General features: G+C 33.3%; 1 protein-coding gene and 1 pseudogene across 3 annotated transcripts in view; both read right to left on the bottom strand.

Moving 5' to 3' along the window:
• The window catches only part of LOC126887261 (zinc finger protein 665-like), an 80,785-nt pseudogene that overhangs the window by 51,112 nt on the left and 9,580 nt on the right, over positions 1–20,093 (bottom strand).
• Positions 1–20,093, bottom strand: part of LOC126887265 (zinc finger protein 235-like) — a 40,103-nt gene that overhangs the window by 10,634 nt on the left and 9,376 nt on the right. Inside the window, exon 2 of one of the 3 annotated variants that reach the window (XM_050654681.1) lies at positions 579–3,518. The exons of 1 other annotated variant lie outside the window; for it this stretch is intronic. In XM_050654681.1, the coding sequence (XP_050510638.1) occupies positions 2,296–3,489 (1,194 nt within the window). In that variant the 5' untranslated portion in view covers positions 3,490–3,518 and the 3' untranslated portion in view covers positions 579–2,295. Of the gene's footprint in view, positions 1–578; positions 3,519–7,452; positions 9,770–20,093 lie in introns of those variants that run through there. One more of the 3 variants, XM_050654680.1, reaches the window with a different exon arrangement.

Raw genomic sequence — 20,093 nt, 5'->3', positions numbered from 1 at the left:
CAATTTGGGCTGTAGTGCCGTAGAAGATGTAAAAAAACAAAAACGATAAAATCTTTTATAAAAGGTATATTTGTTAAAATCCCTAAAAAGGGCTACATCACAGAACTAGTTTTCGATCGGATGACCGATCATCATCAGTGCTTATCTAAAATGTGTATAACCTGATAAGATAATGCAAAGTTTTTAAAATTTTGACTACGGTTTTAAAAAGTTATAGGTTATACTCACGTGAATCTAACATACTAACCACCAAAATACAAAAATATGTGGGTAAAAACCCTTTACAATTAACCCTTCATGGGAACATAGATGAATAATGTGAACTTAAACATGGATGTCTAAAATATCCAATGTATTATGCTCTAGGTACCATTGAGCTCGAAATTGACTTGTTTCACATGATGACTATTGGCGAGGAACCGCAAAGTGGGCGACGCCTGGTGGCAAATTTGAAAAGCATCCACTCAAGGAAAACATTGACTTTGCCATTAACTTGTGTACATATTTGCGGTCAGTTTATGTTGTAATTAACAATAATTTCGACTTAAAAAAACTATTGCAGTGTTCCTCAGTATTCATTTCTATTATACTCTACGTAATGACCTAAATTAACCAATGCCAAATCACACATTTTGTTAATTTAACGTTTGTATTAAACGAAGTATTTTTTAATGTTTAAGCGACTGCAAAATTAAATAAATGAATAAAATGTAGTATATATTCTGTACATAGAATGTACATTGTTATGAGAAATATCCCGACCACTTCGTAATTTCCAGAACACAATTATTATAAAATAAATTCACCTACTTAGTTTCCAGTTTTTATTTAATTAAAAATTGTTATCTGTCGGTGTAAAATAAGCTGTAGTGCACCGATTAATTAAATTAAAAACAAAATTAGAAATCCTAAGATAGATTAATAATTTTTAGAACGCTGTGTGATTATCGGGGGCCAGATTTTTTTATGAAAAAAAGGTAAAAACAAATCAGTAGTTAGAATCAAATTTTAATGAATGCATACAGATTAAACATAATTTTGAGTCGTCTTTACGTTATAAGATGTCTTAGTTGCAAAACTTAGTGGTTACTTTGGCAAAACACTCCTGTAAATGATTTTAATTTAACGTTTTAGAACTGTGAATTCAAATGACAAAATGAATTGTTTTCCTAGCGTTGTCGTCCATCTTTGAAATTTTGAGCGCCCTCTGTTGGAATTTAATTTTGCGAATATGGTAGCAAGTGGCAGTGACAGCGAAAATTCCGAACGATGACATGACAGAAATGACAGTTCCACAAGAAGTAAAAAATTTCCCTGTTAGTTATGTAGAATATATCGATACATTTTTTGCAAAGTAACGTAAGTGACATTTACGATATTATTGTTTAGAAGGTCTGCCAAAGTGTAGTAAGCCTAGAATTGCTTTAAACCTTTTTTTAACTATTTTAAAAACGTATGTCCAGAATTGTTTTAATCATACCCACAAAAGAAACACATGAAAAGAAATAACATGCTTTTTATACAAAATCGTTTTTGGTGACTTACGTTATTATGCCAAAAATGTATCGATATTGTAAAGCTTGTTAAATTGAGAACAGTAACTGCAATCACTCCACTGCGATAAATAATCAATTAAAATGAAAATAAACTTGATGTTATAGTTAGAATGTTTTTAATGAGGGTGGTAGGCAAACCAGTTTACACATGAAATCGATATTGAACCCTCTTGTGATTACACCTGGGGTTAAGACAAGCAATTTTATGTTGATTTCAAGTTATCAAGTTTATGTAAGCACTGATGATGATCGGTCATCCTGTCGAAAACTAGTTCTGTGATGTAGACCTTTTTAGGGATTTTAACAAATATACTCTTTATAAAGGATTTTATCGTTTTTGTAATATATGGTATACAGCCAACTACAGAAAAACTTTTTCCTCGTGGATTTTTATAAAATATGTCTTAATTGTCAATATGAATAAGTGAGATAAAATTACATTAATAGAAGTTTTTTTTGAAAGCAAAAAATAATTTGTTTAATTTATTAATCTTTTGTTTTTGAGAACAATTTCGAACATGGTAATCAAAACGTCAAATAAACTTAATTTTAAGGTAAACTTGTTGCTTATTCCCAACAAAATAGTAAAGTACATTAAAATATCACAACAAAATAATTTAAGAATAATACTTATAAAGTTGTATCTGCAGTGTCTTTTCAAATGAATTGTTTGCGTAAATTTATTAAAAGAAATGTCACACTTCGCAAGAATTTTCCTCAGTGTATCTTATCAACTGTTTCATACATCTGTGAGGTTTTCTTTAGTATGAGTCGTCATATGTGATTTCAAATGACCGGTTTGACTAAACTGTTTGAGACAAATGTCACACGTATAGGCCTTTTCTCCAGTGTGTGTTCTCAAATGTGTTTTCAAATTAATTGCCTGAGCAAAGTGTTTCAAACAAATATCACACTTATAAGGCTTTTCTCCAGTGTGAGTCATCATATGTGATTTTAAATTATTGGTTTTAGTAAACGGCTTAAAACAAATATCACACTTGTACGGACTTTCTCCTGTGTGAGTCATCACATGTGATTTCAAATTACTAGATTGAGTAAACTGCTTAAAACAAATTTTGCACTTGTAAGGCTTTTCTCCAGTGTGTATTCTCGAGTGTCTTTTCAAAGCACTTGCCGCAGTAAACTGCTTCAAACAAATTTCACATCTGTGAAGATTTACTCCAGTGTGAGTCATGATATGTGATTTAAAATGACCGGCTTGAGTAAATGGCTTAAGACAAATCTCGCACTTGTAAGGGTTTTCTCCAGTGTGAGTCATCGTGTGTGACTTCAAAAGACCGGGTTGAGTAAACTGCTTAAAACAAATATCACACTTATAAGGCTTTTCTCCAGTGTGACTCATCATGTGTGATTTCAAACTACTGGCATAAGTAAACTGCTTAAGACAAATATCGCACTTGTAAGGTTTTTCTCCAGTGTGAGTCATCATGTGTGATTTCAAAGGAACGGCTTGAGTAAACTGCTTAAAACAAATATCACACTCATAAGGCTTTTCTCCAGTGTGAGTCATCATATGTAGTTTCAAATGATTGGCGTGAGTAAACTGCTTAAAACAAATCTCGCACTTGTAAGGCTTTAGTCCAGTGTGTGTTATCACATGTCTTCTCAAATTACTTGCATCATTAAACTGCTTTAAACAAATATCACACTTGTAAGGCTTTTCTCCTGTGTGAGTCACCATATGTGATTTCAGACCACTTGGTGCAGTAAACTGTTTCAAACAAGTATCACACTTATAAGGCTTTTCTCCAGTGTGAGTCACCATATGTAATTTCAGAGTACATGCTGCTGTAAATTGTTTTAAACAAATTGCACATGTGTAAGGTGCTGTTCCAGTTTGAACGTTTATGTTTTTACTTAATGTTCTTTCTTCAATGTATCTACCCAAATCTTCTTCAGGTGTTTTCATCATTTTTATTCTGTTCTTACTGCCTGAACAACCTAAAATATAAACCAAATGTACACATTTTGGTATACAAATTTATGCAGAAACTACACTAATCAAAAAAAGTATCGCATAATTTTTGAAACAGAAAAAACATCTTAAATATTTTTTTAATTAATACTAGGATGTCTATCGTCTCCTTTACGTGTCTACAAACCCATAATATTTCAAGTTGAAGCGTGCCTTTGCGAAAAAAAAAACAATAAAAAATCGTTGTTAAAGAAGAATATCTATTTTGTACAGTTGTGTTCGAGAATTTGATCTGTGCACTGTCTGCTTGAATTTTTAAAGAGGAAGTGCAGTCTTTCCAAAAAATGAGTAATATAACGTCAGAACAAGCAGTCCAAATTGTAGCTTTAATTTGAGATGGACGGTCGCAGAGATATCTATGGGAATCCACCAATCCAGTGTGTTAAGTGCTTTAAGAAGGTATAGAGAAGGTGTGGGATACACAAGAAGACCAGTTCCAAGACTTCCCAGGTGCACGAACCCAGCAGATGAACGCTATTTACATTTGAAGTCTTTGCGTACACATCATATTACAGCTTAACAACTGCAAAATGAGCTTTCCATAGCGAGTGGCTCGTAATAATTGGTTCGTAAAGTGCCAATTTGGTTATAAACAGATTAAGGGAATTTGGAATCAGAGTCAGAATGGCTGCTACTTCTCTACTTTTAACGAGTGCACACCGTATAACACGTTTAAGTTTTGCACCAGAACATGTCGATTGGAATATTAACGACTGGGCTAATATTCTTTTTATTGATGTGATCAAGATTTGCACTTTGTGGATCCGACAGTGCAAAGTGTCTGACGGATCCAAAAAGGATCTTGACTCATCAGTAGAAAGAATATTAGTCCAGTCCATAATATCACAAGTAAAAGGCCAAATAATTAAAGCCAATAGAATGGCCGGATGCCTAAACGACACAATTTGGAAAAAAAACACCTAAGAGTGGAAACAAAGGCCCGAATATAATCATTTATATTTTTACATTAATAGTTTTTATAATAATTTTTTCGTATCTAACCTCCAAATCTCTACCCATGTGCTTTGTTACGATAATCTTTTTACATAGTAACATGCACGTGGTAATCAAATAATTTAACTATGTAGTAATCATTGCTATTAATTTTGTTTTATTCCTTTGCCATTAATTTGCTACTTTTACGATTATTTGGCAAGGAAAGGTTTCAATATTTCTTGATGTCACTAATATATGGCTTGTCTTCTAGTTTTTGGGAATAAAAATCACTCTTCTCCCTTCGGGAACCTGAAGAATCATCCATCGCCGGCGATACAACCATGAGGACCATATATTGACCATCTAGACTGCAACGACCAACCAACGTCCGTAGGCCTAGTGGAATGCAACATTTAGGACCTCAGAGCCAGTCGCAGAAACAGCACTACCATTCGACATCAAGGAGTTACCATTGAACCAATACCAAAAGCCATAAGTATAATCCAAGAATTGTTAGTTTTTGGCAAGAATCTGAATATAAATTATGTTATTGAATTTAATAAATTATATTTTATTATATGTATCTTTATTGAGGAATAAACATGATTAGTTAAAATATTGTTTTGTTTGCTTCCAATCCAGATGTTCATTGCTCATATTTTTGATTAGGACAAAACGAAGACACAACTTGAACTTGGGAATCTGAGCTAGGCTAGGGTGAACTGAGTTGATTGAAATATTATTTTTCAATGGTATTTCGGTTATCTGGGGTAGTTTATTGTGACATGTGTTCTCAAATTCTTTGCATATAACTGTTTCACATCAGTGAGGCTTTTTCCAGTGTGAGTCATCAAATGGTCGGCTCGAGTAAGCTGCTTAAAACAGATTTCGCACTTGTAAGGCTTTTCTCCAATGTTTGTTGTCAAATGTATATTGACTTTCTAAACCGCATATATAAATTAATGGTCAATATATGGGAAAAGGAATACATGCCTGAAGAATGGAAGAACGGACTCTTTATACCAGTTTTTAACTCTATTAAATACAACATGTAATATCAGGACATTTATGAGGAATCGGCTAACCAGATACACAGAGAAAAACCTAGGACCGTATCAACAGAAATTCAGAAAAACAATAGATGCAATCCACGTATTGACGCAAACAATCGAAAAAAGTTACGACAATGGCATAGAATTGCACATATTGTTTATTGATTTCCTCCAACATGCTTTCGACAGTATCTATAGAAAACAGCTATTAAAAGAAATGAAAAATATGAATATACCTGCAAAATGAATAAGATTGACCAGAATTACAATGAAGGACCCAAGAGCAAAAGGTTAAAAAAGTGGATGGTGAAACAAAGAATATCAACATAGAAAATGGGGTAAGACAAGGTGATAGCCTATCGACAACTCTCTTTAATATAGTCTTGGAGGGAGTAATTAGAAACACAGGGCTAACAAAAAAGACAATAATCCAAAGCTTGACACAAATAATAGGACATGCAGATAACCTAGGATTGATAGCCCGTGGCAAGAGAAGTCTAGACTAGAAGATACACTGCTAACATCGACAACATAGGCAAAATTTGGGTGTTAATAATCAGAAAAAAAAATACTTAGTAAGTACGAGAAGTCAAGACCAAATAAATAGAATAAAAGAAATAAGAATAAATGATAATGTATACCAAAGGATTGACTGCTTTAAATACTTAGGAGTGATAGTAGATAGTCAAAACAAAAGAAGCATAGAGATAAATTAAAGAATTAAAGCAGGGGATAAGGCATTCTGCAAATACCACAAGCTAGTTAAAGATAAAAACCTGAGCAAGAAAAGAAAGAAATATATGTAGAGCGGCAATTAAACCAGTCATCACCTATGGAGCAGAAGCAATGTGCCTTACAAAAAAAGATGAAGAAAAACTGAGAATAATAGAAAGAAAAATTATGAGGAGGATACATGGTCCAATTAAGACAGATCAAGGAGAAATACGAATTCTGATGAATCACGAAATAAGCAATCTAATGTAAGGAGAAGACAGTGAAACAGAGGCTAAAATGGTTTGGCCACTTCCAAAGGAGATGATGCGGCTGTAAATAAGGCAATGATTTTTAATAGGGGCAACATGAGAGCCAACGGTCGAAAGCGGCCTCAGCACCTTAAGAAGAAGAAAAGAAGAGGAGCGGATGAACTAGTTAGGCAGATATCAAATTGGACGCTAGTAATAAACAGACCTAGAGAAAGACCGAAAATAAGATGGGAAGATCAACTGCGAGAGGACATATCCAATATTGAAATTACAGGCTGGGCAGAAAAAATACAGAATAGGAAAGAATGGAAACAGATTACAGGGAAAGCAAAAAAACACGAAAATCTATAAAGGATAATCAGCCCTGTGATGGATGACCGAAGTTATCTTTAACGTAAAGTTATCCTGTATTTAAGTTATAATCCTCGAATTGGTGTGATGTATCATATTTAACTTAACTATTTGCGTTATTTCTTGACAGTTCTTGGGTTACCTGATATATCAACCAACTTTCACTTCATAGCGCGACGTTAAACCTCAAGTTATGAAATAACTCTATAGGTAGTTATGTAAAGGATTGTAAGGTTAGGTTTATGTTTAATTTTTTTTTAGATAGAAATCAAGTGAATATTTAACGTAGAACGCTGCTTCAGGTTGTCCCAGGACCTCGTGCGGCATTTTATTAATTTAATAAATCAAATTTCATATCAAATATAAAGCAGCACAAAATTATCAAAAACATAGACCTAAGATAACAATTAAACACACGTAGGTAATATAATTAAAACAATAATAAAAATGAAAAAGAAAGCTAATAATTTAAAAATAGAAGGGTAATGCAATTTTAAAAATTATTGTTACGCGGTTGACTCTACTATTTTATTTATTTATATCTTTAGGCACTAAGTTTAATTTAAATAAAGGAAGACTTACTTTTATTATTTTATTTACATCACTTTTTGATTTTAATAATTACAAATAACACCAACTAACACATCTAATTTATTTACAACTCAAATTTATGATTTAATTAACTAAACATAATAATTCCGATACTTAATAAATACATTTCACTAAATCCGATTCGAATACAATTATATCACGCGTCACGGCTCGTTCATTGACTGACTGGCCTGTGCTCGAATTCCTGTTCTTAAATACTCTGACGGTCGTCTCGAATGCCGTGGAAGGTCTGGCCTGGCCTTTACTCGTAACGCCGAGAAGCATCGAGATTAATTAGGCCGGGTTGTGAGCAGCATTATAAATAATGTGACATTATACAAAAATCAAATCGACAGATAGAAGCTGAAATTTTTATTTATAAACATCCAAGGCCAAGGGTTTTAAGTACTTCTTTCTATCTACTTTTACGATTCACCACCGAATTGCGAACAGCTGTTCGGTTATTGGAGGCCGGTAGGTAGGTATACCAACTTCTCGTGATTCTCTTTCTCCTTCCAACTTGTACTGATTCTACATAAGGTTCTCTTTTTAGACAACTTAATATTTTCTTCCTCGTAATAACGTCGAAGAAATATATCCATAATGGTGGATGATCCTATGATCCATCACATGGAATTTACCTTTTACAGTTATGGAGATAGTTATATGTCGTAGTTATGTTAACTTTAACGCCAACTTAAAAATAACTTCGGTCATCCATCAAAGGGCTGAATGAAGAGGACTTATGCGGATCAATCCATCGCATCAAATGGATTAAAAGAGCTCACGAATCTGAGCGACCTATACTCTAGTAGAGTGACCGGTGTACATATATAAGGCTTTTATCGAGTGTGTGTTCTCAAATTTTTTGCATCAATAAACTGTTTCACACAAATTTCACATCTGTGAGGCTGTTTCCAGTGTGAGTCATCATGTGTGATTTCAAATGGTCGGCTCGAGTAAGCTGCTTAAAACAGATTTCGCACCTGTAAGGCTTTTCTCGAGTGTGTGTTCTCAAATGTGCTTTCAAATTACTTGCCTGAGTAAAGTGCTTCAAACAAATATAACACCTATAAGGCTTTTCTCCAGTGTGAGTCATCATATGTGATTTCAAATGACCGGCTTGAGTAAATTGCTTAAGACAAATCTCGCACTTGTAAGCGTTTTCTCCAGTGTGAGTCATCATGTGTGACCTCAAAGGACCGGCTTGAGTAAACTGCTTTAAACAAATTTCACACTTGTAAGGCTTATCTCCAGTGTGAGTCATCATATGTAATTTCAAATGACCAGCCTGACTAAACTGCTTAAAACAAATTTTGCACTTGTAAGGCTTTTCTCCAGTGTGAGTCATCATATGTGATTTCAGAGCACTTGCCGCAGTAAACTGCTTCAAACAAATTTCACATCTGTGAGGATTTACTCCAGTGTGAGTCATGATATGTGATTTAAAATGACCGGCTTGAGTAAATCGCTTAAGACAAATCTCGCACTTGTAAGGCTTCTCTCCAGTGTGAGTCATCATATGTGATTTCACAATATTGGCATGAGTAAACTGCTTAAAACAAATATCACACTTATAAGGCTTTTCTCCAGTGTGAGTCATTATATGTAATTTCAAATTACCGGCATGAGTAAACTGCTTAAGACAAATGTCACATTTGTAAGACTTTTCTCCAGTGTGAGTCATCATATGTGATTTCAAATAACTGGCTTCAGTAAACTGCTTAAGACAAATCTCGCACTTGTAAGGTTTTTCTTCAGTATGTATTCTCAAATGTCTTTTCAAAACACTTGGTGCAGTAAACTGTTTCAAACAAGTATCACACTTATAAGGCTTTTCTCCAGTGTGAGTCATTATATGTAATTTCAAATTACCGGCATGAGTAAACTGCTTAAGACAAATGTCACATTTGTAAGACTTTTCTCCAGTGTGAGTCATCATATGTGATTTCAAATAACTGGCTTCAGTAAACTGCTTAAGACAAATCTCGCACTTGTAAGGCTTTTCTCCAGTGTGTATTCTCAAATGTCTTTTCAAAACACTTGGTGCAGTAAACTGTTTCAAACAAGTATCACACTTATAAGGCCTTTCTCCAGTGTGAGTCATCATATGTGATTTCAGGGTACATGCTGCAGTAAATGGTGTTAAACAAATTGCACATGTGTATGGTCCATTTCCAGCTTGAACTTTCATATTTTTACTTAATGTTCTTTCTTCAATGTATCTACCCAAATCTTCTTCTTCATGAGATGAATGTTCAGGTGTTTTCATCATTTTTATTCTGGTGTTATTGCCTGAACAACCTAAAATATAAACCAAATGTACACATTTTGGTATACAGACAAATTTATGCAGAAACTACACTAATCATAAAAAGTATCGCATAATTTTTGAAACAGAAAAAAACCTTAAAATGTTGTTAAATTTTAACAGTGTTATAAGTCTATCGTCTCCTTTAGGTGTCTACAAACCCATAACATTTCAAGTTTAAGCGTGCTTTTGCCGAAAAAAAAAACAATAAAAAAAAACAATAAAAAAAAAACGTTTTTAAAGAAGAATATTTATTTTGTACAGTTGTGTTCGAGAATTTGATCTGTGCACTATGTCTGCTTGAGTTTTCAATGAAGAAGTGCGGTCTTTTACAAAAAATGAGTAATATAACGTCAGAACAAGCAGTCCAAATTGTAGCTTTAATTTGAGATGGACGGTCGCAGAGATATCTATGGGAATCCAAACAATCCAGTGTTTTAAGAAGGTATAGAGAAGGTGGAGGATACACAAGACCAGTTCCAGGACTTCCCAGGTTCACGAACCCAGCAGATGAACGCTATTTACATCTGAAGACTTTACGTACACATCATATTACAGCTAGACAAAGTGCCAATTTGGTTATAAACAGATTAAGGGAATTTGGAATCAGAGACAGAATGGCTTCTACTTCTCTATTGTTAACGAGTGCACACCGTATAACACTTTAAGTTTTGCACCAGAACATGTCGATTGGGATATTAACGAGTGGGCTGATATTCTTTTTATTGATGAGGTCAAGATTTGCACTTTGTGGATCCGACAGTGCAAAGTGTCTGTCGGATCCACGAAGGATCTTGACTTAGCAGTAAAAAGAATATTAGTTCAGTCGATAATATCACAGGTAAAAGGCCAAATAATTAAAGCCAGTAGAACGGCCGGATGCCTAAACGACACAATTTGGAAAAACAAACACCTAAGAGTGGAAACAAAGGCCCGAATATATTAATTTATATTTCTACATTAATAGTTTTTATAATAATTTTTTCGTACCTAACCTCCAACTCTCTACCCATGTGCTTTGTTACGATAATCTTTTTACCTAGTAACATGGACGTGATAATCTAATAATTTAACTAGTAATCACTGCTATTAATTTTGTTTTATTCCTTTGCCATTTGCTACTTTTACGATTATTTGGCAAGGAAAGGTTTCAATACATCTTGATGTCACTAATATATGGCCTAGTTTTTGGAAATAAAAATCACCCTTCTCCTTTCGGGAGCCTCAAGCATCCTCCATCGCCGGCGATACAACCATGAGGACCATATAATGGCCATCTAGACCGCAACGACCAACCAACATCCGTAGGCCTGGTGGAATGCAACATTTAGGATCCCAGTGCCAGTCGCAGAAACAGTACTACCATTCGACATAAAGGAGTTACCATCGAACTAATACCAAAAGCCTTAAGTATATTCCAAGAATTGTTAGTTTCTGGCAAGAATCTGAATATATATTATGTTATTGAATTTGATAAATCATATTTTATTATATCTTTATTGAGGAATATACATGACTAGTTAAAATACTGTTTTGTTTGCTTTCAATCTAGATGTTCATTGCTCATGTTTTTTATTAGGACAAGACGAACACAACTTGGGAATCTGAGCTAGGCTAGGGTGAATGATAACTATCATGGTTGATTGAAATATTATTTTTCAATGGTATTTCGGTTATCTGGGGCAGTTTATTGTGACGTGTGTTTTCAAATTCCTTGCATATAACTGTTTCATACAAATTTCACATCTGTGAGGCTTTTTCCAGTGTGAGTCATCATGTGTGATTTCAAATGTTCGGCTCGAGTAAGCTGCTTAAAACAGATTTCGCACTTGTAAGGCTTTTCTCCAGTGTGTATTCTCAAGTGTCTTTTCAAAGTACTTAACGCAGTAAACTGCTTCAAACAAATTTCACATCTGTGAAGATTTACTCCAGTGTGAGTCATGATATGTGATTTAAAATGACCGGCTTGAGTAAATTGCTTACGACAAATCTCGCACTTGTAAGGTTTTTCTCCAGTGTGAGTCATCATATGTAGTTCCAAATGACTGGCGTGAGTAATCTGCTTAAGACAAATCTCGCACTTGTAAGGCTTTTCTCCAGTGAGTCATTCTCCATGTGTGACTTCAAAGGACCGGCTTGAGTAAACTGCTTAAAACAAATATCACACTTATAAGAATTTTCTCCAGTATTAATCATCATGTGTGATTTTAAATGACTGGCTTGAATAAACTGCTTAAGACAAATATCACACTTATAAGGTTTTTCTCCAGTGTGAGTCATCATATGTAGTTCCAAATGACTGGCGTGAGTAATCTGCTTAAGACAAATCTCGCACTTGTAAGGGTTTTCTCCAGTGTGAGTCATCATATGTGATTTCAAATTATTGGTTTTAGTAAACTGCTTAAAACAAATATCACACTTGTACGGGTTTTCTCCTGTGTGAGTCATCACATGTGATTTCAAATTACTAGCTTGAGTAAATTGCTTAAAACAAATTTTGCACTTGTAAGGCTTTTCTCCAGTGTGAGTCACCATATGTGATTTCAGAGCACTTGGTGCACTAAACTGTTTTAAACAAGTATCACACTTATAAGGCTTTTCTCCAGTGTGACTCATCATGTGTAATTTTAAATGACCGGCTTGAATAAACTGCTTAAGACAAATATCACACTTATAAGGTTTTTCTCCAGTGTGAGTCATCCTGTGTGATTTCAAAGGACCGGCTTGAGTAAACTGCCTTAAACAAATATCACACTTATAAGGCTTTTCTCCAGTGTGAGTCATCACATGTGATTTCAGTGTACATGCTGCAGTAAATGGTGTTAAACAAATTGCACATGTGTAAGGTCCATTTCCAGCTTGAACTTTCATATTTTTACGTATTGTTTTTTCTTCAATGTATCTACCCAAATCTTCTTCATGAGATGAATGTTCAGGTATTTTCATCATTTTTATTCTGTTCTTATTGCCTGAACAACCTAAAATATAAACCAAATGTACACTACACGTTTCAGTATGCAGACAAAATGCAGAAACTACACTAAGCATCAAAATTAACGCACCACCTTAAAAATGGGACATTTTTGACGTTTCGTATTTCCTAAACCTGTTGTCCGATTTGAGTGATTTTTTTAGTATATTATAGCTTTGTTCTTCAAGAACATCGATGTAATAATATTATTGCTAAAGAGATAAGTGTCATTGTATACCGGGTGTAACAATGATAGTGTGTTATTTCCTCAAAGTTTGGAACTGGAACACCCTGTGGAATATTGTAGCGTATATAAAATATTGAAATTAAAACTAAACTGTAGCCTTCTTAACATTTTGCTTTTTGATTCATTCGATTATGTTGGATGATAAAAAAGTTAGGTACTTTAACAAACAGCAATGTTATTCATCAATACAGGGTGTTTCTAAATAAGTGCGACAAACTTTAAGGGGTAATTCTGCATGAAAAAATAATGACCGTTTGCTTTATACATATGTCCGCAAATGCTTTGTTTCCGAGATACGGGATGTTGAATTTTTTCTTACAAACTGACGATTTGTTTATTGCTCTAAAACTGGTTGAGATCTGCAAATGAAATTTGGTAGGTTTTAAGGAGTAGTTACTGAGCATTTTTTGATATACAATTAAGAATCGTATATTCACTTCACAATCGTATATTTAGATACATTCCGTATGCACGCCAATGGTGAATATAAAACTCTTGATGGTATGTCAAAAAAATGCACAATAAGTACCCCTTAAAACCCACCAAATTTAATTTGTATATCTCAACCGGTTTTAGAACAAGAAATAAATCGTCAGTTTGTAAGAAAAAATTCAACATGCCGTATCTCGGAAACAAAGCATACATGTGCGGACATATGATTATAAAGCAAACGGTCATTATTTGTTCATGCAGAATTACCCCTTAAAGTTTGTCGCACTTATTTAGAAACACCCTGTATTGATGAATAACATGGCTAGTTGTTAAAGTACCTAACTTTTTTTTATTATCCCACATAAGCGAATGAATCAAAAAGCAAAATGTTAAAGAAGCATAAGGGTACAGTTCAGTTTTAATTTCAATATTTTATATACGCTAGAATCTAGAATATTCCACAGGGTGTTCTAAACTTTGAGGAAAAAACACACTATCATTGTTACACCCGGTATACAATGATACTTACCTGTTTAGCAACAATATTATTCCATCGATATTCTTGAAAAATAAAGCTATAATGTACTAAAAAAATCACTAAAATCGGATAACAGGTTTAGGAAATACAAGCCATCAAAAATGTCCCATTTTTAAGGTGGTGCGTTAATTTTGATGCTTAGTGTATAACAAAAAGAATAAAAAGTAAAAAAAGTGTAGAAGAAATAAATGAAGACATTAGTGGAAGAAGGAGGTATATGACATTCTCTAAAATTTTGAGTTTCCTACTGAATGAAGGTGATATGTGACTGCTCTATTATATGAAACTTACACTGTACCTCTAAAAAGCTTAATGACATTGTTATTAATCTTTTTAGAGCATTAGAGTTTAATAATGTTATTACTAAGCTTTATAGAGGTACAGTGTAAGTTTCATATGATGGAGAAGTCACAGATTACCTTCATTCAATAGGAAACTTAGGGCGAAACCAGACGGACCACTCTGCAGCGCTACTCTGTGGATCCACAAAGCAGCTTCCGATGAACCTTGTTTGTTTATTTATGTCCAATAGTGGGGTCCCATCCTAGGCCAGAAAAGGTTTTATTGTTTGTTGTTGAAAACAAAACGATAAGATATCAGTTAAAAGGGGGTTGCAGGCTAACATGTTTAGATATTATTCAATGTCATCATCTCCTTAAGGGCCTCTTTCACTCAGTTGTCAGGTTGTATCAAACTATTTTACTCCTGTAGGATACCAGATGTACTGGTTGATTTTTTATGTGCTTCTTTCTGTGATACAGCTGTTTTCTCTGGCTCTTCTTAATTCCATTTATGGAGTTTATTGGTATTTTTTCAAAAGCGTTGAATTTTTATAAAATATTTAAAACTATGGACATTACAAACACTGATTTTGACGAGCACACTTTTTAAAAAATATTAGCCGCCAAGTTTTTAATCGTTTGAACGAAATTACTATTTTTTTCACCCATTACATTAAACGCCGCACCCTTCCAAACGATTTACTTCGCAGCGTAGTCGCCGGCGCTAGAAAATCGCCTGTTTCAGCAGAGTCCACAGAGTAGCGCTGCAGAGTGGCCCGTCTGGTTTCGCCCTTAAAATTTTAAAGAATGTCACATACCTCCTTCTTCCACTTAGGTCTTCAAATGTTTCCAGTTTATAGTTATTTACACTACACCAAGAAATTAACGCACCACCTTCAAAATGGGTCATTTTTGATGTCTTAAATTTCCTAAACCTGTTGTCCGATTTAAGTGATTTTTGAAGATATTCTTCTTTAGGCGCGATTCGATTGAGGGTAAAATTGTACATAAATCTGCGCGCCTGCGCACACAGACAGTATGTAGTTCCTTGCTACTCTTTCAAGATAGGTATTTATGTATCTGTATCCGTGCAAATAAGTCATTAAAAGAATATATTAGTGTTTTTAGTAAATGTATTATTTATTATAATTCTTGTGTTTTTGGATTTGTGTTTCTCCGTAGTAAAATAATAACATATTATGTAGGCATAACATTTTATGTGTTGTGTAATTATATCCGAAACTTACATGTCAATTAGAAGCACCTCGCTAGTGTAGTTGGAAAGGCGTTAGCTCCGTGATTGGAATGACGCGGGATCGAATCCTGGGCGGTTCATACTTTTTTTTATTTTTGGTTGTTTTAATAAAATTTTTTTGAAAGTGGTAGATAAGAAAGTTAGTTTAATTTTTAAATAAAATACAAATAACCTGTTAAGTATATTTACTTCGTTGAAATTACCTATATAATAGAAGAATATCTTCTTACGTGCGTACAAAGTACACACACATTCTTTTTTTTAGTATGTATTATTCTTTAATAATATAACTGTATTAAAATTGTTGTTGGACAGGTAAATTATCATTGTATACCGGGTGTACCAATCAAACTGTGTTTCACCTTTTCTCAAAGTTCAGCACACCCTGTGGAATATTGTAGCATTTATAAAATACTGAAATTAAAACCCAACCATAGACCCAGATTCTCTAAACATTCTGTTTTTTGAAGTTATAATACCTCTTTAGGCGCGATTGAGGGTGAAATTTTATAAATCTGCGCGCATGCGCACACAGACAGTATGGAGTTCGTTACTAAATGTTTTAATTTATGTATGTATCAGTCCAGAAAAGGTGTGGACAGTGGAAAGGATATATTAGTGTTTTTAAATATATTTTTCTATATAAACGTGTTAAAAATGTAAATTATAGCACTCCATAGGAGCGTTAAAAATGCTACTTTAAAGCACCAGTGCTTTAAAAAATTTAAGGCACTGCAGTTAAAAGTGAATTGTCAAATTGTGAAACGTCAAAATATTTATATTTCATTTATTAACATTAATATTAATAATACAACTTGGGCAATTTGAAAAAGGTGGTTTAAAAGGTTTTTTAAAATTTAATTTAAAGTGTATTATTGCATTTTTAACACGTTTGTAGAAAAAAACTATTAAAATTTGTTAGAATATACAAAAATAAAAGTAGATGTTATTCTATAGTTGTTACGATTTACGTATTGACAGTATAGGCAGTTTAGATGTAATGCCAAGAAAAATATAAAAAAATGGAATGAATTCTAAATAATTTAACTTCATGCAATGTAGATCCCTGGTTTAAACTTCTGAGCCCTAGCAATGGAACTGTTGAGCAAATAACCTACACTGAGTACACTAATATAATATACTCAAAAAAGATAAGGCCACTGGTATGGATAGGTATCTTATTCGATGTTAAAAAACATACCCACAATAGCAGAATCCCATTTGATAAAAATTTTCAATAATATATTAAAAACAAGTAAGATACCATGGCAGTGGAAACAAACACTAATATTACCTTTCCTAAAACCTACTAAATGTCCAAACAGTCCAGAAAGTTACCGACCAATCGCCTTAACGTCATGTGTAGGTAAAATTCTAGAAAACATAATTAAAAATAGAATAGAATGGTTCGTAGAGCATAATAGTATTTTACCCAGCTATCAGCTGGGCTTTCGCAAAGAAAGTGGATGTAGTAATGCGCATGTAGCGCTTTCCCACATAGTACTTAATGCTTTTACTGAGAGAAAAGCGGTTTTAATCGTCTTCCTTGATCTAAAAGCTGCTTATGATAATATAGATATCTACCTTTTATATAGAAAAATGGCGGATTTAAAAATACCATATATATATATATATATATATATATATATATATATATATATATATATATATATATATATATATATATATATATATATATATAATAACCTAATTTTTGAATTCTTAAATAACAGAAATATTTATATCCGAGATAGGGAATACCAAATAATTGGGACCCAACATCACTGATAAAGGGCTGTCTCAGGGATCGCCCCTGAGCCCACTACTATTCAACATATATACCAAAGCGCTACATGATATTATTCCATCTAATTTCAGGCTAATTCAATATGCAGATGATCTAGCCCTCATAACAGTTGGTGAAGATATAAATAATCTTATAAGATGAACTAATATGTCTTACTCACATAACTCAATGGTTAACAGAAAATAAACTACCCTTGTCCCATGGTAAATCCTCTGATGTAATCTTTAACAAAAAGAAAAACATCACCAATAATATTCCGTTAAAAATAGAGGGAGAGATAATTCCTATTAGAGAATCAATTAAATATTTAGGGACAATATTCAATAATCGACTTAACTGGATTGAAAATATTAAACGTATCGAAACACAAGCTCAAAAAGGTTTGAATATAATGAGGGCAATATGTAGAACCTGGTGGGGAGCAAACCCCCATACACTCATTAATTTATAAAGGAATCGTAAGAACCCATTTGGATTTTTCATGTGCAATATTAAAACCCTGTAGTAAGTCCCCACTCTTAATATTAGATAAAATTCAGTTTAAAGCTTTACGAATCATCACGGGCTGTATGAGATCTACCCCCACTAATGCTTTGTTAGCAGAAAGTGGAGAAATTTCATTAGGTGCAAGAAGGAAAATACTGTGCGCTAAGTTCTATCTGAAAATCCTAGCTGATCTGAAAAATCCACTGAACGAAATCCTGTCAGAGTTGGGAACCAAAGTAAATTATAAAATAGGATTTTGGAAATCACAAGAGCCACCATATTTGATTGAAATCAAAAATAATTTTGACAAATACCTCATTAATCTATATAAAGAGAATATTAAATCCTGCTTTCAGATCGAACTGAATTATCTTACGGGAACATTTCAGACAATTTTCTCAACCCACAAAAAAATGGAAACCTATACTCATCAGGAATTTCTTAATGAATTTTCAGCTTCATATGGAAATTATACATGGGTATTTACAGATGGTTCTTTAGATCCCGAGTCGAGGACAGTAGGTTTTGGGGTACACATACCTTCAGTCAATTATAACTATGCATCCAGATTACATGAGCACACTCAAATATGCACTGCAGAAATTATTGCAATTAACAAGGCAGTATCTGTTTGTATTGAAAAAAATATTAAAGAAGGAATAATTTTTTCTGATGCTAAAAGTGCTATCCAAAAATTATATAACACCACCTGGGGGACAAACAACCATATTGTAAACCTAACTAAAAGACTTATTATTGAGTCAATGGAAGCAGGATTTAATATAATCTTAGCTTGGATTCCAGGCCATACTGGAGTAAAGGGGAATACAGAGGCTGATAAATTGGCAAATATAGGCAAGACTTTAAATGTTCCTGCAGACATTAAAATAGATAAATTTGACTTTTTGCTTTTCATTAAACAAAAAATTGTAAACGAGTTTAAAGTTGAAAGGACAAAGCAGTTTAAAACTAAAGGGAAATGGTATCAACAATGCCAAAGTGATTTTTCTATAAACCCTTGGTTCCACAAATTCACATTTGTGGATCGAAGGCACTTGACATCTATTATTAGAATGCGAACGGGCCATTGTCACACACCAGACCATTTGTTTAAAATTAATTGTAGTGATACTCCTTTTTGTGAATGTGGACAAATAGGAAGTATAACTCATATGTTACTTGAATGCCCAATTAACAAAACAAATCAATTTGACCTGTATCAGGAACTAGTTAATATAGGAAGTCCAACCCCCATTTCAATACAAAATCTCCTACATAATATTAATGACCAAACCTTAAGAAAGATCAATCAATTTTTTACAATATTTCAAATTAAAATATAAAATAAAAATAGTTATTTGAAAATCATATCACAATGAATTTAAAGAAGGGAATATGGAAAAATCCAGACCCTTTGAAAAGAGGATTCCCTTCCAGTTAGTCTAAATACGAGGACTGGCCAAGTACCTAAGAGGTGGCTTCTTGTTAGTATGTATGACGTAAATTCTTAAATATTACTTGTCTGAGCAAAAAAATCACGTTTCAAGTAAAACCAATAAAATAAATTAATTATAATCTCTTTATTTGGATATTTACTGATTAGTTACAATTTATATCCACCTAACCAAAGAAACATACTGTGTTGCAATATAATTGTATGAACCACTTACAATGATTTTCACCTAAAATTCTGAAAAAATTTGCTATTGTAACTGGACCTAAATCAGGACCAGTAATGTTGACAACAATGTGATATGTAAAAGTGAAAAGCTGAGAAAAAGTTATAAAATATGGATTAAGAACATAACAAAAAATGTAAAAACTGACCCAGTAAAAAAATAAAATGTTTTGGAAATTTCTTTAAATCGCTCTCCTGTAAACTAAGCAAAAGTGAGTTACAATGTTTTTCATATCAGGTGTCGATATCACCTTCGTTCGATTATAGTTACAGTGTATTCCGAACAAATGTGCTTCATAAAAACGCTTTATAATCCATTTATACAAATTAAATGAAACATGTTATTGTAATATTATTTGTAATTATAACTTGTTATTGTGTATGTCGTTAAGTTAACATTAATAGAATTCTTTCAACATTATTTCTACGCGTATATAATAAAATATGTCTAGTGGCTGTAATGCCAGTGTACTCGACAAAGTGATTCTAAAAAAGAACACACCTACCGCCTAAATATTTCGTGTTGGTATCATGTGACGTCACGGGCTATGACGCGGATGACGTGCAACGGTAAGTAAATTAGATGGAGTATAGTTTACGGCATTATCTATAGTTTACGGAC

Source organism: Diabrotica virgifera, chromosome 6 (assembly GCF_917563875.1).
Source record: "Diabrotica virgifera virgifera chromosome 6, PGI_DIABVI_V3a".
Classification (NCBI taxonomy): Eukaryota; Metazoa; Arthropoda; class Insecta; order Coleoptera; family Chrysomelidae; genus Diabrotica; species Diabrotica virgifera.
The sequence above is the reverse complement of the archived record's forward strand: the minus strand, read 5'-3'. Positions and strand labels throughout refer to the sequence as shown.